General features: G+C 36.0%; 5 protein-coding genes and 1 long non-coding RNA gene across 10 annotated transcripts in view; 2 read left to right on the top strand and 4 right to left on the bottom strand.

Moving 5' to 3' along the window:
- LOC108632617 (CDK5 and ABL1 enzyme substrate 2) overlaps positions 1–3,241 on the bottom strand; it is a 6,691-nt gene extending 3,450 nt beyond the window's left edge. For both annotated transcript variants that reach the window (XM_018037300.2, XM_026819828.1), the window contains exons 1-5: positions 3,150–3,241; positions 1,739–2,850; positions 611–985; positions 410–533; positions 225–343 (exon numbers count right to left, since the gene is read on the bottom strand). In XM_018037300.2, coding sequence (XP_017892789.1) covers positions 225–343; positions 410–533; positions 611–985; positions 1,739–2,163 — 1,043 coding nt within the window. In that variant the 5' untranslated portion in view covers positions 2,164–2,850; positions 3,150–3,241. The remainder of the gene's footprint in view (positions 1–224; positions 344–409; positions 534–610; positions 986–1,738; positions 2,851–3,149) is intronic.
- On the top strand, positions 2,869–4,411 carry LOC108632618 (vacuolar ATPase assembly integral membrane protein VMA21 homolog). 2 transcript variants are annotated; one of them, XM_018037301.2, is made up of 4 exons: positions 2,869–2,885; positions 3,208–3,693; positions 3,794–3,899; positions 4,099–4,411. In XM_018037301.2, the coding sequence occupies exons 2-4, from the start codon at positions 3,679–3,681 to the stop codon at positions 4,236–4,238; spliced, it is 261 nt and encodes an 86-aa protein (XP_017892790.1). In that variant the 5' UTR covers positions 2,869–2,885; positions 3,208–3,678; the 3' UTR covers positions 4,239–4,411. The 2 variants fall into 2 exon arrangements, with proteins under 2 accessions (XP_017892790.1, XP_017892791.1); XM_018037302.2 differs by lacking the exon at positions 2,869–2,885 and having other exon boundaries at positions 3,226–3,378; positions 3,646–3,693.
- A 702-nt stretch (positions 4,412–5,113) lies between these two features.
- Hsc70Cb (heat shock protein 70Cb) lies at positions 5,114–10,872 on the bottom strand. Its single transcript, XM_026819826.1, has 10 exons — positions 10,756–10,872; positions 10,055–10,411; positions 9,640–9,961; positions 9,292–9,547; positions 9,062–9,192; positions 8,706–8,995; positions 6,957–7,082; positions 6,640–6,879; positions 6,264–6,554; positions 5,114–6,174 (listed from the first exon to the last, which is right to left on the bottom strand). The coding sequence occupies exons 1-10, from the start codon at positions 10,804–10,806 to the stop codon at positions 5,980–5,982; spliced, it is 2,259 nt and encodes a 752-aa protein (XP_026675627.1). The 5' UTR covers positions 10,807–10,872; the 3' UTR covers positions 5,114–5,979.
- Positions 10,873–11,082: 210 nt separating this feature from the next.
- Positions 11,083–13,174, bottom strand: LOC113465264 (uncharacterized). The gene is made up of 3 exons (XR_003390104.1): positions 13,088–13,174; positions 12,238–12,432; positions 11,083–12,141 (listed from the first exon to the last, which is right to left on the bottom strand). It is a non-coding gene; the product is annotated as an uncharacterized LOC113465264 (long non-coding RNA).
- Positions 12,426–15,688, top strand: LOC108632616 (caseinolytic peptidase B protein homolog). Its single transcript, XM_026819827.1, has 11 exons — positions 12,426–12,707; positions 12,782–13,309; positions 13,400–13,452; positions 13,518–13,707; positions 13,775–14,025; positions 14,109–14,199; positions 14,277–14,484; positions 14,548–14,680; positions 14,757–14,969; positions 15,053–15,350; positions 15,429–15,688. Exons 2-11 carry the CDS (start codon positions 12,949–12,951, stop codon positions 15,572–15,574), a joined length of 1,944 nt encoding a protein of 647 aa, XP_026675628.1. The 5' UTR covers positions 12,426–12,707; positions 12,782–12,948; the 3' UTR covers positions 15,575–15,688.
- Positions 15,689–16,040: 352 nt separating this feature from the next.
- Sytbeta (Synaptotagmin beta) overlaps positions 16,041–21,216 on the bottom strand; it is a 59,953-nt gene continuing 54,777 nt past the window's right edge. For all 3 annotated transcript variants that reach the window (XM_018037314.2, XM_026819797.1, XM_018037315.2), the window contains one exon: positions 16,041–19,194. In XM_018037314.2, coding sequence (XP_017892803.1) covers positions 19,015–19,194 — 180 coding nt within the window. In that variant the 3' untranslated portion in view covers positions 16,041–19,014. The remainder of the gene's footprint in view (positions 19,195–21,216) is intronic.

Below are 21,216 nucleotides of genomic sequence, written 5' to 3'. Positions count from 1 at the left end.
GTTGAAAAATTTTGTTATAAGATAAAAAAAATAATGTGATGCATGCTCTGTGAAGACAGTTAGCGAGGACGAATGAAAGATGATTGGAAATGTATAAGAGGGGAGCGTACAGAAATCGATCCAAATTTTATGCAATATAGAATTTGTTAATCTTAATAATTAATCATTTGATTTGGAACAAGATATTGCGTAAAGGCACAAATACATTGATTTCAATTGAATACCTTGAAACTACAGGATGCTTGTTAGGTATCAATTCTATCGTATCATTATCGCTAAAATGTAATTTTTTCTCCTTCTGAAACTGCCTAGATGGAACAAGCAGTTGTCCATATGATATTTCCTGAAAACAATCTGTATTATTTTCAAAAATCTAACATCATTGATCCGTTTCGTATTTTCTAAATACCTGGCCGTCTTTGGCACGTTCTATACCCAATAAACCGAAAGGGTCAATGTTATCATTGATCGCCGACAATGGTCTTTGTGAAACAATATTTTTCCGTCGCCCTGTATCCTTACGTAACTCTGACCTATGGATGGGAAGGGAAAATTTGATAATAGTACATAGACCAAACGTGTACAATCTCATGTAACGTAGAATTCTTACCAACTAGATCTCTGCCCTTTGTTATATGGAAGAGCAGAGAATACTAAGAATGGCACACGTTTATTAGACACCAATACCAGTCTATCATCTCCGAATTTGTAGCCATTCACTGGGCGTTGCATTAAACGTAACTCCTTTGTAACTTCTGGTATTATGCCGCTGTTCGCAGAACCGGATTGCACATTATTTGACGCTTTTGCTTTCGACTTTGATGATGGTTTGGAACGTAGAGAACCAATACTCTCATTGGAACTGTTATACTGATGCTTTATGTCCTCAGAAAGTGTAGAAGTTTGATGAGTTATTCGCTTCTTATATTGTAAAGAACCCACTCGTCTTTCGGGTAATGAATATTCGCTGCCAGTTGTGCCAGTACTGAGAAATAAAAATAGATATATAGCATGTCCTCTTTTACAATAATATATTCGAAATATATTATTAATAGCTACAATAATCTCAAACAGATCATAGAAGCAAGCCTTCTTTTTCACCGTAATAAAAAATACTAATTGTACAACTCCCAAAATATAAAATATAAATTCTATGCATACAACCAATTGAAGAATTTTAATTATCAAAAATCAGAATTACTTTACATTATATTTACTACTAATTACTTTCACTTCATACTTTTATTTTAGAATTGCATCATTCTAACATATGACTGGATATAACACATATAATATGTTGCACAATACTATAGATACGGTTCTCTTTAATTAGATTAGTATCAAGAAAAGCAAATTTAGGTTCAACAATGGAAGTAGATACTTCAAGAATGCAATATGTATTATATAATTGTATGTGCAATTTTAATGAATTGTTCCATTTGTTCTTGAATTAGGTAACAATCATAAATAATAAAAGTTACAAGTATAATCAATTTTGTCGGAAAAGAATAAGATAACGCATCGAATTGTCTATGTTTTGATTCACATAACATTCACAGAAACGAAACATAAGATTTATATAACATCTATAAAGCGAACTGTAATTCATACTGATATCCTGTTTACTCTTAAGACATAAAAAATAGTTTTTGTAAATGAACTGCAGCAATAAGTGTACAGAGTAGGATGGAATATACAAATCACACGTAGAAGGAACTTAATAAATCATTATGTTTACCGTTCTCTGAATGAACTATGAAATCCAGTAGGAAGCTGTGGATAATTTCTTTCTTGCTCCAGGAATACAGCTACTGCTGCTTTCGCGGGAGTCAACAATCCATCAGAATTTGAACTAAATGAATTATGTTCCCCACTTTTTGGCACTAATTGTGGCGAGCTCGTTTGCTTCACAGACGAGGGTACTGAATGCTCTTCTTTACAATCGTCAAGAACCTCCTCAGTAGAAGCATTCAAATCGTTCTGATGAACATCTCGTACCCGATGAGCTTGACTGTCGCTCAACGTACGTGTGTGGGCAACACCGGTCCGCGATAAAACAGCTAGCTTAGTGTCGCGGTGACTGCCATCGAGGGAGATGTTCGAGAGGAATGTTAGCGCGGCCAACCTTCTGCGTGAATGATTTTTTTTTAAAGCTGCTGCCATTCCACGGTCGACCGTGTCGATAGATCGGTGTTATCGAGTAGCAACGTGAACAACAACCAGGAAAGGAACGGACAATGCCCGACAAGGATTTTTTGATCGAACGAGGACAACTACTAGGATCACAATTCATTGTCACCGCTCGTACACTTAGTCCTGACATTTTCAATTGACGTGTTTACGCAGCGCACGCGAAAACGTGAACCGGTATCACTCGTCATCGTATCGTCTCCTCTCATAAGATTTAAAAAACAGATCCTGTTACCAATGAAACAACCTTCCTTCCTACTTCCTACTACGCAACACTGCGACCCATCCTCCTCCTCTCGACGGACCAATATCACCTAACCCCTGCGACTGCGCGTGTTCTTCTTACATGTTTGCCGTGTTCGCACCGGAGCACAGTAGATTTTCTAGAAATTTCACGTATCTTACCTATCTAAGAACCGATTACAAGCGAAAATATAAGAAAACTGTTATGAAACGAAAATTGGAAGTGTAATGAAGTATTTAAGAATTCACAAATTTCAGTATTTAAATTTTTTATTGAAAAATTCATTATTCGCCACCTAGCGATGCATTTGTAGAATGCTCAAACCGACACTGGAAATCGCACGTCGGTATAGAGAGAAGACCTGTGTCAATCAGCTGGTGTTGTCGCTGTTCTTCCTCTTCATGTTCCTCTTATATCTATATTAAACCGTACCATGATGTAAAAACATAAGGTGTGTTCTTCCGGGGTGTTCAAATGTGTCGCTGTTTGCGCCTTCCACTCATCGGCCATATTGGAAGTACGATGATCTATTGTTTATTTCGAACACGCATATATATTACTCTCCGAGAATCGAGAACCTAATTTTTGACATGTTTACGATTTTTAAATTCGCTCTGTTTTAATATGAAGTGTGATTGGTTAGAAATCCAAAATGGCCAACGAGTGGAAGTGTCCGTGTACAGATGGATGTACAAATGGATGCGCAAGAACACACCTTATGTTTTAATCTCATGATCTCTCCCATATCTCCCATCTCTCCTCGGTGTCAGCAGCACTTGACGAGTTGCGGTTCCACTCCACGGTCTCTGCTGGTGCTGGAGGCTGGAACTAATATCGTGTTTGCAACACATAAAATAATATAACCTAAGTCACAAGCAGTCACAAGCATTCGGAAGATAAGGCGTGATCGAATTCTCCGTTTCAAGCAGGGAAATGGTTGTCATGTTAGTTAAGAAATGATATTCTTTCACTTTTTATTGTACGAAAGTTAAACGCACTCAAGTACGTGTTGTGTCACAAGATAGTGCAATCGAAATAGCAAGGCAAATGAGTCCCAAAGTTGCTATTTAAATAAGATTATTCATTTGCAATTTGCTCTTGCAATAAGAGCTAAATTGTACTTTTAGAAATCAGCGATATAATGATAATATTTTGTGCTACTTTAAGTTCTGTTATACTTATATTCTGATCAAAGTATATTTTGTGAATAGAGAACATTAATTATTTGAAATTATATTTACATCATGGCAAATGCAAAGGTACGTTTTATATCTATATTATATAGTATCAACGTGTCACTCATTGTGTTTACACAAAGTTAAACTGTTAATATATATATGTGTGTGTTTCTGTTTACAGGAATTACCAGAACTTCAAGTCTTCAGAACAGTATTATTTCACTGTGTAGTGATATTAGCCTTACCTGTGTTATCATTTTTTATTAGCAAAACCTTTATCTTTGACGGTACGTGTAATTGTACAATATTACATTCCAAATACTTGAACCTTGTTTCGACGTTATAAATTTATTATAACTGACAGTATGCAATATTTTACGATTTAGAATGTACTGTATATAGGAATTATACAAGAACATAATTTTGTTTAATATAATTTTAATATAATGTCAATGTTTCAAACTATAGAGTTTTGTACATTTTTAGGTTTGTTGGGAATTAATAGTATACCAAGCAATGTATACTCAGCTGGGGTCGCGATCATCGTGTTACACATTGCACTAGCTGCTTTCATATACCGCGCATACTTCGACGATCAATCAAAGACGCAAACGAAGCAAGACTAATTGTTTGCCTACGTTCAAAACACATATGTAATTAAGTACACACAATGTTGATAACACATTTTTGTGTATGCCCAACGTCAAACGAAAAATGTTACATTCTTTAACTAATATTATTTTCCGTTTTATTGAATACTGTGAATTGTGTGTATACAACGAGTAAATTTATACTTGTATCAATGAACAAAGTCATTGTCAAATCAAAAAGCATGACATTCCCACACAATACTTGCACATATCGTACAGCACGAACTTTGTAATGTACATATACACATGTAGAATATCAATTTCATTTCATGTTCATGAAACCTTGCAACAGATCATTAGTAGTTGATAGTGCCTCAGTAGTTGACGGTATCAGACGAATAAATTAATCGTAGTGCACTTTGCAATCACAGTAGTACTAGAACGATCAGGAGGCGAATTCACACCTTTAAAGGCTGCCGTTCTCGGTTAACTGTATAAAACAATGTAAGAGAAAATTAAAAGATAGAAGAAAGTAGTAAAACAGCTAGAAATCCGCCCGTAATAATAGTAGAAGGTAGTAGTAATTTTCTTTACTTTGACCGAATAAAATAAATCACAATTGGTATACAAACACGCGCGACAACAGATCCGTAGATTTTTCTTTAGTACCAATGAGGAACAAAAAGTTAGAAAAAGAAACAAAGTTTACTTTGTGAAAAACTACGGATTATGTACAGTATGTATCTAACTATGTTTAAATTTTAATAAACTTGATATAAGCTTTCGACAACATTCAAACAAAATATCGTTGTATGTACAGATTTCAAGTTAGTGATTCCTCTCGACATAAGTACCACTGCTGAATGCTGCAAGCAAATCCTACTAGAACAAGCTTCGTAAACTGTCAGTTATTGATGTATTAATTTATTCAAGTATCGTAAATGCAACAAAAGTTTTCGTGACAAAATATCTTGTCGTCGACCCGGGAAAGTGTTGGAATGAATGCTTATTATATCATATTAAATACATAAGATCGCCAGCGATATTACTTACTTCACAATTTAATTTAATCATCTACTAACTTAGTGTTCGTCCCTATGTATGTATAGGTTACAATGTATAATGAAATCTACCGGCAAAAGATTTCAGGGGTTTTCTTTCGAGCACTCCGCTGGCACAAAATTTTATTCATAAAATCTTCCTAAAAAGCATACGAAAACATTGAAGAATTTTTTTATTTAGACAATTAGAGATAACGTTTTTCAACAATTCCCTCGTGGTGGAAGGCAATTGCTACAAGCTCTGTACATTATTTAGCAGCTATTAATTAGTATTTATTAATGAGAACGAAGGTATAACGTGTACTTGCTCATGCTCCTTCACTAAATGAATTTAACAAAATTCGGACACCCTACTTTGTAAGATCTCCACGAGTTTCACATATCATTATTTGTCTGTGAAATAATAATGTCGATCGACGACGTGAAAAAGTAACTACGCAAACCTAATGGATTTATAAAAAAAATTCTTCGAATTCTTCAATACACTTAAATTAGCGATACACGTGTGTCCTTAAATAAGTAAATTCATCACGATGAATAAACTGCAATGAGAAAAGAAAAGAAAAGAAAGAAAAACGCTCATACATGGCTAACTGAAAGTAGATCAGGCGCTTTTGTGACATGATAAAAATGATTCGTACGATGAAATAATTTTTGTTGTTTTAATCATGCGTAGTTTCAGTAGTATTAAAACACATAAAGTAGGAGGATGAGCGTTACTCAATATCCATCATATCTTCTACAGGCTGCTGCTGATTAGTTTGTGGATGACCACCACTATCGCTACTCTGACTATTTTGTTTGCTTTTCTGTTGTTCTTCACCAGCCTTATCTTTAGGTTTCTCTTCCTTAGGTGGCTCGACTTTAGATTTTGGTTTATTTAAAATTGGTAACACGATATTATCCAGTAACTGTAGAACGTGAATGAAATCCATGAAAATAACAACGTCTAAACGACGCTCATAATTTATTTGCATGTATGCGAAAAATTTTACTTCACCTGTTTCTCGGCTCGGATTTGAGCTATAGTGACTTGAGGTTGTTGGGTGCGATGTGCACTGGCGAAGGACGCACGTTTCTCTTCGAGCCACTTCCATTTTTCATGTAACGTTTTCTCGACCTTCTCCACTTCCTCTTCCGTTATATGGGCATACTTATCATCCTTACCACTGGATGCTTTGATTTCATGTACCGCTTTGGTGGTAAGCAGCAAAGCTACTCCCAACTCTTCTAACGCTTGACCCCTGCCTTCAAACTCCATTCGCCTTTCCTTGATCGGTTCACCTTGTGACTGATGAGTGAAGACGGTTTTTCACTTTCGAAATGGCAATGCGTCTAATGGCAACGCATTTAGATTCGACGTAAATGTAACTTACCTTAAGGCGCGTCAATCGTTCTGAGTAAACTTGTCGCTGACAATCCTCACCTTCTTCGTATAACCAGTTCTCGGTTTCATCTAACGTGCGACAAAGTGCTTCTTTGTCTGGCTCCGCGATAAACGTAGCCAGCTGATCGTCGTCCGACAATTTAGACCGTAAATCATAAACATATTCTTCTAGTGCGTTACGTGCATCAACGCGTTCCTTTTCTTGCTTATCCTCAGCGATCATTTTACACTACAATACGCAAAAGTGGATTTGCCACGACGGACGCTGGTTACAAATATGTATCTCACATTTATACGTAGACTTACCTCTTTCTCCAACGCTGCATCCAGTTCACGTTGGGCAAGTCCGAATCCACGTACCTCTATCGGTAAATCAACAGTACGAACAGGAACTTTCTTTTTCCCTTTGCCATCTTCATTTTTATCGTCGCCCTGAAAAATTACAATACACGATATTTTTAACTTGATGTTTTAACTCGATCTACTGTCACGTTTTCTCATTTCTATGAACAATTCGTCAGACAATTTGAAAATAATTTGTTATTTTTCGTCGAGAGTTACTCGTAATTACGGCAAATAAAATAAATATAGTAATGCCACTGTAACTAAAATATGTTAAAGTTGGGCACACATCAATTGGGAATTAGGTGATGATAGAAATGAGCAGAAGACAAAGAGAGGCGTTAATCTTTATGCGAGCAGTTTTCGATTCGTCGTACTTAAAATTTGAAACCATTACGTAAACACGTGTGACATGGGTGAGAGGATATTAATGTAAAATTATTGCAGGAATCGAAAACCGAACCGAAAATTGCCTGCCTTCACAATTTTAACACATACTGTTAGCTATTGTATCGTAAAAATGACTGTCTCTTTTCCTTCTGCGACCCAGTTAAAAAGAATAACTGAGCAAAGACAGACAGCACGGCGTGAGACACAGCTGCACCTTGGACCCATATAAATTAAACTACATTACACGTAATCATATTATGCAAACGTTTGCAATTACCGAAATAGTATTTACTATCCTTTCAAAAATCAAATACTAATCATTTTTATCGTAATATCGCTATAATTAACCGAGTTTGCAGAAGAAATCGACACAGATTTAGAAAATAAAAACATTGAACGTAATTAAATATCATGCACTAAAGAGATACTACAGTGTGTAAAACAGTTTCTAGCCCATCAACAATTCGTAATGTTTGCACTTGCAAATTCATCGACTCTGATATATACTCCAAAGTAAATGTAAATAGAGCAGCTCAAATCCCACAGTGAATTATGATCAACTTCAATTCTCGTTAAGCGTTATAACATTCTCTAATATAAATACGAAATACGTGTGTGTGTGTGTGTGTGTGTGTGTGTAAGAAACACGCGATCTTATATGTCATGCAGGATATTTAAATCTTACGGGCTGCCATGACCTTAACGCTATTATCAAGTGATGTTGACGCTGACACGATGAAAGAAATAAAAAAAAATATACGCCATCTTCACATACGAAAAAGCTATTGTCACGTAGCAATTACGAGTATAACAATAGGACAACCTAAGCAAAAGTCACAAATTATTGCACATCTTTCAGTTAACATATGGGTCCAAGTAATGATAGTGTGTCGCGTACCGAGCTGAACCAAGAGAGAATCCTGGAGTATGAACCCCTCGCACTTCTTCCACCATCATCAGCATCTGAGTTCCGTCGCGTTTTATCCATGCTCACCTAAACCACAACAAACTCACATAATGCATGCATCAGACACGCGCAAAGCATATGAGAAAATATTGTACGTCTACGAGAGTTAAATCCTAGAAAGAAATACTTGTTAATTTCATTTTATTCATATGTTATCGTAACGCAGCGAGTATCAAAAACGTCAAGCACTCTATAAACAATCCATTTTTTGTAATATTATTTTGCTCAGTTGAATAAGAATCACATCGAATAAGTATAGTAGTATAATTTTATAAACATGTTACTGGGATACATGGTTCAAGATAATTAAAAATAAATTTATGCAAGGTTTTAACAAAAACCGAAAATGCACGTACTTCGGGTGCCGGTGGTTCATTTGCTTGTGCTTCTTGATCAGGTTTATCCTTTTTATCTGCCGAATGATCAACATCCATATTGTTTTGCTGCTGCTGCTGCTGCTGCTGCTGCTGCTGCTGCTGTTGCAGTTTCTCTTCCTCCTCTTTTTCTTGTTGGGTAAGTTCACGTTTCTCAACTAACGATGCCGAGGCGATGGTAAGAATCCCATTCAGATTTATCCTCACTTTCACTTTTACTTTCGACAATTCTCCTTCCGCCGTCGGTTTAACATTTTTTATTGTAAACACACCTGAAGAAAGTAATGTTGGCGGTACAAATTCATAAAAAAAAAACTGTCAACAAAGCAAATACTAACCAATGAGAGTTTGTGGAAAATGTGATGGTTGTACATTATAAGTGGCAGTGAGCGTGAATGGGCTCGATCGATAGAACGTTAACATTTTTGAGAATGGTACTGGATGATTCTGTCCAAAGACCTGCATTTCTCTGGAACGATAGATAAAACAGACAGATCAGACAAGTAGTTACTAAAAATTCAGACAAACACTTCAGTTTATCATATGTCAAGTGGAAAGATTAACGTACCCATCTTCGCCTTGAGTAGGATCCCACGTTAACTTGATTGGAAACGGTTGAATATCAGTCACTGAAAAGTCACGAACTCTTACAGCGGGACTCAACATAGCACACTGTAGCGCGCATCCTCGAGCGACCGACTCGTCTTGATTCAATGTCGTAGATACAGGACGACCAAACACTTCTTCGACTAATCGTTTAATAGCAGGAACACGGCTAGAACCTCCAGCTAATTCAACTGAATGAATTTCGTCCAACTTCAATTCTACAAGTAAATTGTAATGTCAATTTAAATGAAAAAATTTGTGAAACTTGATTACATTGACATTATAAAATTATAGATGCAGTGACATTTACTAGAATCTTCTAAACATTGACGCAAAGTTTGTTCGACGCGTTTAAATAAATGTGCACACATCGATTCCATATCGGCTCGCTTCATTTCACCGTGAACATCTTTCTCGTCCATGAAACATTCAATGTTAAGAGGAAGCATCGTCGAATTGGCCGACATTTGTTTCTTCAATTTTTCTACTTCTCCCAGTAGTCGTATATATGCACGTGGATTTGTGTGTGGATCAATATTATAACGTGACTGGAAATCTTTACAGAAGTGTTCTGCTAAAATAGAATCTATATCTCTCCCACCCAACTGGCTATCGGCAGTACTCGCTAGCATCTGAAAATAAAAACCAGTTTTATACTTTTACGACTCCACCACGTCTGACACGCGAGATGATTACGCTATATTAACTAGAATTATTGTACTCACCTTCAGTTTCCCTTTGTGGAATGCACAAATGCTTACTTGTAAGCTTGCATACCCGCAGTCAACGAAAACTACATTTCTAGGATGTGAATCAGGTGCTGGCAAATCTTGTTTATAAATACCGTAGCACAAAGCAGTAGCTGTGGTTTCATTAAATAATCTAAGAACATTTAAACCAGCAATTCGTGCGGCATCGAGCAACGCCTGTCGTTCGGCTTGTGTGTAATACGAAGGAACCGAAATGACACAATCGTTAACGATAGTTTGAAGAGCTGTCTCAGATATATCTTTTAATTTTGTGAACAACATTGCAGTTATTTGTTCAGGCGAAAAAACGTGTTCTTCTCCCAAATACTGTACCTGAAATTTACATACAGACATTAATGAATATTGTTGTTATCATGACGATCCTATCACTACATATATGATCCCGACAGAAATTACACCTGATATGATTCATCATCGTACGTTTGAAACGCTTTAAGAAGATATAAATAAGATATGAATCCCTACAAATGTGACTATCTGGCGGAGTGCCCAAATTCAAACTAACTAACATTAAACTGATATCATAATTTAAAAAGTCTCCCTAGTTCGGGAACATTTATTATGTTATTATAATTGTTTATCATCATCAAATTTATATAGAAAACAATTTGTTGTCATAAGGAAGGAGATTTAAATTTTTAATAAAGAGGACTTACATGTATACCGATGCTTCCGTCTGATTGTTGAGTTACCTTAAATGGTAACATCTGCAGCTCTCTCTGCGTTTGTGGGTCATTGTATTTTCTACCCAACAATCTTTTAAATCCATGAATGCTCTAATATAGTTGGACAAAGTCTAACAAAATTTCAGTAATGATTATAAATTTAGATACAATTTTATTAATATGATGTACAAGAATTTAATTTGAATGAGAAACAAACGTACATGAGAAATATAAATGCATAATATTTCAGACTCTATTATTATACACAATTCAACATATTAATTATTATATGCATATTTCCCAAATAATTTTGATTTATTATTTTAATTTTGGGTAAAGAGAATGTAAAACATTTAAAGTAAGTAATTTACCTACATCAATTTATCGTAACATTTTATCAACAAATACTGAATGGAAATTAGTATGATGCTTAAATAACTTTGAACAGATTTAATTTAGATCACGTAACTTCCTCTAGTTTTTGTACAGATAGACGAGGAATCGACGACAGCGGATCGCGGCTTTATTCATTACATTAATTCTTACGTAAATCAATTGTGGATTCTGACTCATATGCGAGCGTCAATTTCAAATACAGAAAAGACGATCCGTAGTATATCATAAGTAGCTGCTATGGACTTTTTTGTGCTTCTTAGTCATGTGAAACTATTAAGAGCAAAATATACAAATACAGAGACAGAAACGTGAACGTACACGTATCGAAAATGTTACTGATCGAATTGATACTTTTTTTTTTAATTTTACATGCTACTCGTACAACCATGATTTGTACATTATTTTTAATTGTTAAATTTTTATGTAATTATGAAAAGGATCGTAGGTTCTAGACAGATGCACAAAGTGACCGGCGAGCACCTACTACACCGGTCATCTTCTTCAGAACCAGGAAAAACCAGGACATTTAATTTACCAAAGGAGACTTACGGTGTATTTCGAAGACTGTAATCGTTGGCTATGGTTTCAATGCCTCCTGCTCGTGCCACAGCCACATAACAGCTTTCGTTACCAAAGTCAATTCCGATCACCGACATAGCAGCCATGGCTGATAGGCTGGTTGCACGACGTTCTCTTTACGACACTAAACAAATCGTTGCTCGCAAACACGTGATTAAATACCGACTCTTCGGAATAATGTACAATCGAATACAAATCGTCTCGAATACACGTTTGTAATTATCGTATTCACAAATTCGATGAATTACCTACTCGCCTCACTATCACGCGATAGTCTGAACAAAATGCCCTTCGCACGATAACTGCGATTACTTCTTTCTGCTAACTTCCACTCTGAAAACTCACCAATCATGGCGCTGCAGTATACTACTCTTATTGGCCAGTCGCTTGCTCTGGAATATTCTGGAATTACTCGAATCGTCAGTTTCGTTTCTCGAATGATCGAAACTAACGGATCAATATGAAAAACAGATTATAAGAGCATGCGATAAGGATTACCTTTACCCAACCATACAGGGTCGATTTCAAAGGATTTGTTTCTTTTTCTTCGTCTACGGTATAGAGTCCATGCCACATCGTTCTTCGAAGATTTTAAATCTATGTATATAGTGCACTCTGCGCTCGAGCCCAAGTATGATTGGTGTGTGCAACAATATGTCCGACGTGGTCCGACGTGAGACAAATTATAAAACACTGAAATCGCATTCAAATCTGGTTCAACACGTGTATATTTACTGCAACATTTGTAGCTCTATCGTCGCGACATATACATACATATATATATATATATATATATATATTCTACTTATATTTGTCTTTTAATAAACAATTATGCGTTCTTCCTGTATACATTTACTGCGTATTACTTGTTAATTATATCATTTCCTTTCGAGTTGAGAAAAGACTGTCTTAATAAATATATGTCTTGCATCGTCACGATTTCCTAAACTGTTCGGTTTACAATGTAGGTATGTACAGAGCGTATAGTCCTGGCCGGTACAATTTGTACGTTTCAAAAATAATGAATTGAAATCATTCCTAGAGTAACACTAGTAGAAAAACGTAAATATAACGTGAACGATAGCAGATCGTAACCGAATATTGGCAGCTGTTCAATGCATTTATATATCAATATCAGTAAAGAGTTAATCATATGAGATAAGATTGCATGGCTTTCAGTACTGCACAAGTGTATAAAGTTCTTGGAAAATGTCACGTTTGTGTAACTCGAGATTTTATTCGATGGTGAAAGGAACTAAACGATCAACAATTTTGATAAGCAATTCGAATCTAAGGATAGCAGAACGAATACGAAATATCTTACAACATGATGAAAGAGGTTACTCACAGCTTCATTTCAAGCTTGAGAAACATATTTATCCAGTGTATAAGTTTCTCGAAATGCTCCAAGTATTAGAAATTCGTCCTTTGTCAACAAGAATTAAGGTTCTGCCTTGGAAACATGACAACAGCAACAACCATGGGAAAAAACATTTCAAAAATCTGAGTTTTATATTAAGCAGTTTTGGTATAACCATAGCTCTTTGCGAAGCTAAAAATATGCACAAACGTATGTATTCGTAATCGTGTATAACGTGATAACGTAATATTATGTGAAACGTTCTCTCTAAATTTAATGACTAAAATCTTATAATGACAGAGAAACAATTTTTCTATGCCGCCAAGTATGGCAATGTCGCAGAATTAACGAAAGTGAGTAACAATATCACTTCATATTCATGTTTAGACTTATTAGTAGACTGTATCCTTGTTTACAGCTTATAAAAGATGGTATAGACGTTAATATGCGGCATCCGCTGGGTTGGACTGCGTTGCACGTTGCTGCTATGAACGGGAGACCAGAAGTTATAAAACTTTTGTTAAAACATGGTGCCGATGTTAATGCTCAGGACGAGTTTATCAACGTTTATGGGAGTGCGATAGAAAAGAGGATAGACACATTAGATGGTGAAAAATTAAAACTTGAAGATCATATTCATTAATACCGTTTTCTAAGTATTGAATGAATTTTCAGTACTTTTGACGAGAGAAGAAGAATTTTCTGATCATTTGAATACTAAAGCCATCTTCAAAGGTTTTACTCCGTTACATTATGCTGTATTATCAGACTCGAAGGCGTGTGTACAAGCATTATTAGAGGCAGGAGCTAATCCAACTACAAAAAACGAAGCTGGATATCAAGCTGTAGATTATACTAAAGACAGAGAAATTAAAGATATGCTGTTAAAACATGCTGTAAAGTACGATGAGATAATGAGGGAGAAGGTACACATGCTTACGCGAGCTTTAATTTTTTTTTTTATATTATATTTGTCATTCATGTCTTTACCAACAAACACTATTGACAGGAAGTAGAAGAACGACGTAGATTTCCATTAGAGCAACGTTTGAAACAACATATTGTAGGTCAAGACGGAGCGATATCCATTGTCGCATCTAGTAAGTTATACTTTACGTAATTTATAAGATTAACATTTAGATGGACATGCATTTCGTGATGTTTTCTGTCACTGTAGCCATCCGAAGGAAAGAGAATGGATGGATAGATGAGAAACATCCGTTAGTATTCCTATTCTTAGGTTCATCAGGAATAGGTAAAACTGAATTGGCTAAGCAGTTAGCTGCATATATCCACAAAAATAGGGCAGAAGGGTTTATTCGGCTGGATATGTCCGAGTATCAAGAGAAGCACGAAGTTGCTAAATTAATTGGAGCACCACCAGGGTAGATACACTAACGTTGTATCATTTATATTATTCTTCACATAATAAATAATGTAAATATTAGGTACGTGGGTCACGATGATGGTGGACAATTAACAAAACTTTTGAGAAAGTGTCCAAATGCAGTAGTATTGTTCGATGAGGTCGACAAAGCTCATCCGGATGTACTGACCGTTTTATTACAGCTTTTCGATGAGGTATACGTCACAATTTTTTTTTTTTCATATAGAATCCTTCAGTACAACATCACGTTAAATTGTGTTTCTTGCGTAGGGAAGACTTACCGATGGGAAAGGAAAAACGATCGAGTGCAAAAATGCAATTTTCGTAATGACGTCGAATTTAGCGAGCGAAGTAATCGCTGATCATGCGGTACAACTCCGCGAAGAAGCTCAACGTGTTCTCGATCAGAAACATGATAAAAATTTTACTGCGGAGGATGACCCAGAACACATCGAGATATCTCGAAAATTTAAAGATAACGTGGTACGTGTCAGCTTCCTTCGTATATTGTTTAACGTTCTTAGCTCGGAGCATAATTAAATCTCTCTGAAACGTGAATTTGTCAGGTGAGGCCGATATTAAAAGCACATTTTCGTAGAGACGAATTTTTGGGCAGGATAAACGAAATTGTGTACTTTTTGCCGTTCTCGCAATCAGAACTTGTAAGATTGGTAGCCAAAGAATTAGAGGCTTGGGCAGAACGTGCGAGGGAGAAGCATAAAATAGAATTGAAGTGGAACAGGGAAGTTTTGTCACTTCTGGCCGAGGGATACGACACCCATTATGGAGCACGTTCCATTAAATACGAGGTGGAAAGACGCGTTGTTAATCAATTAGCTGCTGCTCACGAACGAGGCCAACTAGGTATATAAATTTTCTATAATTGGCATATAATAATAGCTTATTCGCATTTTAATCAAATATATATTTTTATGTATGTAGAAAAGGGTTGTTGCGTACTGCTAAAAGTCAAATGGCATAATAATGGTGCGAACATAGCATTGTCGATACGACGTAAAGGTGCAAAAGATTTTGTTGACATTTCCAGCACAGATAACATGATAAAAAATGTGAATAATATGTTTTAATTATTGAATGTACAATATCTAAATACATGCGTATAATTTTCGAATGTGTAGAGCAGCTGCTTTATAGCTTGATCTCAGTCGAAATATAAATAAAAATTTCGAGATTGTTTTGTATCATTTATTGTAGAAATTATTGAATTATTGAGCGATTACGTGTATTTATATAATATACCGCATAGATAATCTTGAAATATTTATATCAAAGTGTAAATAAAATTTGTACAATAAATACTATATGCGAAAGTTGCTTTTTTATTTTTTCCATTGCACTCTACTTTTCTATACATTGTAATCCGAGCAGTACGCTCTGGTCGGCAGAGCAGCCGAGCACGATCAGAGCACTCGTACTTATCGCTCGTCTCGTCTCGTCTCATTTCGTCCGCGCTCGGTTTTGAGTTGACATTTATTACGGAGGCGCGAAAACAAGATTAGCATAATAGATTTCAGACAGAATGAAGCATAGGTCTTTGACGGAAATAAGTAATTCTTTATTTTCAAATCGAATTTTGTGGATACATTGCAAGAAAATATCGATTACACTTAACATTTAGGACACATTGCACACTCCTTACGATGTATGTATATGTAAATACGATAAGAGACATATTCGAAATGTTTAGAAAATCAGCTAATTAGAAAGTTCTTCTCTGCCTTCTTTATTTTTCGTCTGATAAAATTATAAACTTCATTTCCATCGTTTTTTTATTCTTCATAGTATCACGTCGAACGACTCGATCATTAAGGATCGCAAGTGCGATCATTTGTAAGTTCAATCACATATGTAATAGTAGAGGAACGAGCAACTTTGTCTCTCTTGAACAAATTCGAGACTACTAGGGTTTACGAATAATACTAAAATTATCAGAGACGAGAAAATACGAATGAATGTCAGAGAACGGAAAATTTATGAGCCAAGCACAGAACAAATCAACCCTTAAATCTATTTCTTTATCTAACAGACTTGAGGGACGGATGAAAGCTTTAAATTAAATGCAATTATTCGAGACTGACGAACGAAATGTTATTTAAATTTTGGTAAATCGTAAATAATAGTAACAGCTCATGTGATGTACAAACTCGGTCTGTGAACGCGTGAAATGTTAAAATAAAATTTATCCTATAGATACTCCGCTCTCGAGGTACTTTTAAGATTCAAGAGAACGAGCTGCCCACTCCTTTAACAGTGCAAGGCAAATTCAGGTCCAACAATAGGGTGTGTGTAAATAGTAAAATGTAATCGAACGAGCTGAAGCTTAATCGATGCGCGGGATTAGTTTTGAAAGATGAAAACTCGTATGACAGAAATAGAAAGACATCGTAAATGCGTTTCTCTCGTTATTTATGGTATAAATGTGGGGGACACAAAGTTATCGTAACACACAAGTTGTCACAGCTGTTACGAAAGCCTGTATTAGACACCCAAGATGATCGTTTTATTACCTATTTATGACGGTATACATAATACATATAAGAACATATTTATATGTAAGGATATAACGTAGTGTATACGTATGTGTATATATACGTCGTTCTCTCTTTTTAATATAAATACCACGCCATAATACCATTTATGGTACACGGAATATAATAGAAATACTGTCAAGTATAAGTTAAGCGTACGATTCGGACAACGCTTGTGAATTTAAGCGCTTCTTGCCCAACAAACCATTTTAGTTAATCCTCCAATTATACAGTCATGTCTCACGTAGCCGTATATCATTATATTAAGTATACGTATATCATATATTTATAATTGTTTATGACGTACTTAACGACGATCAACATTTAATTCACATACTCTTTTTTTCCACCAGATAACGTCTCTTTTAATCGTTTCCAGATAACAACCAACAGATCAGAAACACATTAGGTCGCTGCAACACGCGTACGATCCTAAAATATTTATAAGTACGGCAGGTTCCTTAATCGAACTCTCTTAAATTAACAATAAATAGATCTAAGCTCAGGAATTACGTAAAAATTATCAGTTATACATGATATGATAAACTTTGGTCGGAAAAATTCACCATCCTTTTATATACTCAGTATCAGCTTCTTCGTTATGTATCTTTCGTATAAATCAGACTTCATCATGTCTTCATGGAATTTATTAAGTCCCCAAGTTCAGGTCTCTGGCGAAAGTACGAAAACGGGAACGTAAAAAATTGAAAAGTGCGTAAGTATTCTGTCCTCAGTCGTGTCGGAAGATTTGTGTGATATATCATTTTATTCACTTGGAAATGTTCTCGCGCAGCCGGATATTAGTTTAATTGTAAGACTCCGCGGATCTCGCACGAGCTCGATAATAGAACGGCGTGATCCTCATCTTTTTGCATTTTCTGTTGCTGCTTACGTACTCGTGAGTAAATTACGACGTGAACAACGATAACGCGATTAGATTGTATGTTATCGGAGGAGAATCGTTTTCATTTTATTTAGGCTCTTGTCAGTTCGATTGTAAACTATGTATTATGCAGGGCGCGTAAACGCGCTGCTTATGCAGCTTGCTTGAGGTAAGTTTTGTTGCATAGTACAATCTTAGGCCTAAGAAGTGCATATGTATACCTATATACTTCGTTCCTCTAGTGGTCTCCGGCTATAATAATGAAAATCACACGTCGGGTTTAGAAGAACCTACCTTCCATTCTGATCTACGTCGCTGTACTTACACATAGCTCGAATCATCGCGTTTACATGAACATTACTTCGAGGAAATAATTCTAATTCCTTTACTACTGGTAACGCAAATTCGTGATCGACTTCTTATCAATTGAAGCGTAACTATTGTTACCGCGCGTATTCGTTACTGTGAATGGGACAATGATCTCCGTAATCGTGTAAAATACACTTGGCCAACAGTAGAAACAAATTATATAAATACAACATATGTGTTTGTATGCGTTTGTGTGTTTATAGTTAGTAGTACTGTATGTATAAATGGAACGATTGTCTCCTCCTTCGTGCATAAATCTTCCTCTTCCCCCTCCTGGTTCAGAATATTTTTCCGATTATTCCAACGCGATTCTCTGCTTAACAAATAAACGAGCCCCTGCTGGTTACCTCGCAGTCAAATCCCCTGCGGCCTTTACTCAAATCATCCGGATCGAAAGTCGCGGCAAACTTACGAAAAATCTGGTGCAGCGGAACATGGATAGGTTTACGAGGGCTTAGATACATTTCCTTCCGCGGTTTACTCGTTCGTTACTTATTTCAAAGTACATCCATAAAGCGATTTTCACATATATGTATGTATAACACTGTTACTGTTGTTTAGATACGTATACCATTTACCAATTATTTATCCTACGCTCTTTGATTGTATTTTCTCCCCTTTCGTTCGATCCAACGAGACAGAAAAGAGAGCGTGTGGCCACGAAATTTCCTCGGGAAATGGTACACAATGAACGAAACATCGACGAAACGAATAAATTTCTTTCTGTTTAATGTAACGTATGCCACATGGCGATGGTTTTTCGCGGCGATTGCGTCATGTGAAGCCAGTGTTCCCTTCCTTGGCTTCCGCTTCCATCGAGCCCTGCTCCCGTTGCGGGACCCACGATACAGCAACCGATGATCTCTCGCCCACCGATAAAATCGTTCGTTGAGTCCATCACGCATACCTTAGTTGGAACAAATCAGTTTCATACATACGTATTCCTCTGTGCTCTCTTTGTTCTCTCTTTTCTTACGTGTGCGCGAGAGATGGATTTAGAGATTGGGACGATCAACGAATACTGTGTGTAACGATATGTATTACTGGGTTTGAATCTGATCAATCACGACAGCGAATTTGAATGAACTTCGTGTTAATAAAAGAGAGTAAAATTATTGTGTGACTCTTGGTCGATTATAAAAGTAATTAACTGAGTTTTGGAATTTTCAATCAGCTGAGAGAATATCTTTTCAAGCGCTGATTACAAGTCATTGGGAACGAAGTTCATTCATTTCATCGTGCGGCCAATATTCAATTGCGTTTACGGAAAGTCATTGATGTTCAGTATAGAATTAGTATCCGACAACGAAGGTCCCATTCCCTTTTATCAGAGGTGAGCTTCTTTCGAGCGTTGCAACATATTTCCGTCGTTGAAAAATGTACAAGTTCATTGTTCACGAACACGCAATTTCATCGTTCTTACTGAGAAAGGAATGAAATTTCGAACTACTCGCTCATTAAACTATGCTCCTCGTTTGTGTGGTTGCAAAATTTTGCTACTTTATTACCATCCCTTTACTTTTGTCACCGCTCACCGTCCCGGAAAGCAAATGAATGTGAACGCGCGAAGATTGCTTCGACATAGACACTATTTCTTCGAAATTGCTACGGGATTTTGTAGACGCCGCGAATCGATAACTTGTAATACACCGAATCCGTGCACCGTTGCGTGGACGTGATAGACTAGTTTCACAATAATTTTATTTCTCAAATATTTACGACGAACAAAATAATTCACTTCAAGAGAGAATGAGTACCGATACTCGCAATAGTTCATTTTTTACCAAGAAACGTGTACTACATATTTACGGTATGCACGATTTTAATAAACAGGTCACACACAGCTCTCCGAGGTATTTTAACAAATACATTCTTCACTCGAGTAACAATAATAATAACTAATTATAATATTGCGTGATCACTGAACGTTATGAAACATCAATAATTGATTTTAACAAATCTCAATAAAAAATGGGAGCATGTCGCAGCACCGATGTAAGTGACACTTTATAGCGGAGTATTAGTTGGTACGAAATCTGATTGTCTCAAAGTCAAACCGTCTTGACTTCAATATCGAGAACCATTTCCGAGTTAATTATGCACGAGAGAAGTAGTTACTCTCTTTAACGGATGTATTGGCTATACAGTCAATCCCAAAAGTTTATGTACCTTAGAAAAACGCATTTCCTATAATTAAAAAGGAAATCAGACGTCGGAAGAATAATGCTAATAATAAATAGCTACGTGCTAGAAAGTATAGAAGGAAATATCCAATTAAGTATTGACGCTGACGAAAATTTTTCTTTTTCTTTCAAAATTGCGAAAAATGATTCAAAGAAAAGTTGTTTTCCTTCTAACTTCGATATTTAACGAGTTACGTATGATTATTTTGCATTTTATTCATGTTGACAAAATCCGACCATCCCACCGTCGAAATGGCGAACTTTTGGAAAAAAATTTCGTTTTTCCTCAATAACTCCTAAACCGTTGGTTCTACGGGAAAATTGCATATAACCTTTTTTATAGAGGACAACGAGATCTACAATTTCCATATAAAAGTTTCTCGCTAGCATTAATATTTAACGAGTTATTGACGAAAAACGAAAAAACAGTTTTTTGCAAATTACTCGTAAACTATCGAAGCTAGCGAAATAATTTTACATGGAAATTGTAGATCTCGTCGTCCTCTACAAGAAAGGTCTCATGCAATTTTTCCGTATTTCCAACGGTTTGGGAGTTATTGGCCAAAAACGAAAATTTGGAAGAAATTGAAGGGGTACCCCTTGGAAAAATCTCGGAAAAATCGAAAATTTTTTTTTGTTGTTTATTATTAGCAATGTTCTTCCGACGTCTGATTTCTTTTTAAAAAATGCGTTTCTAAAGTGCATAAACTTTTGGGATGACTGTATAGCCAATACATCCTTAACAA

Source organism: Ceratina calcarata, unplaced genomic scaffold (assembly GCF_001652005.2).
Source record: "Ceratina calcarata isolate Rehan_Ccalc_2016 unplaced genomic scaffold, ASM165200v1 scaffold162.2, whole genome shotgun sequence".
NCBI lineage: Eukaryota > Metazoa > Arthropoda > Insecta > Hymenoptera > Apidae > Ceratina > Ceratina calcarata.
This window is presented reverse-complemented; position numbering and strand designations above follow the sequence as displayed.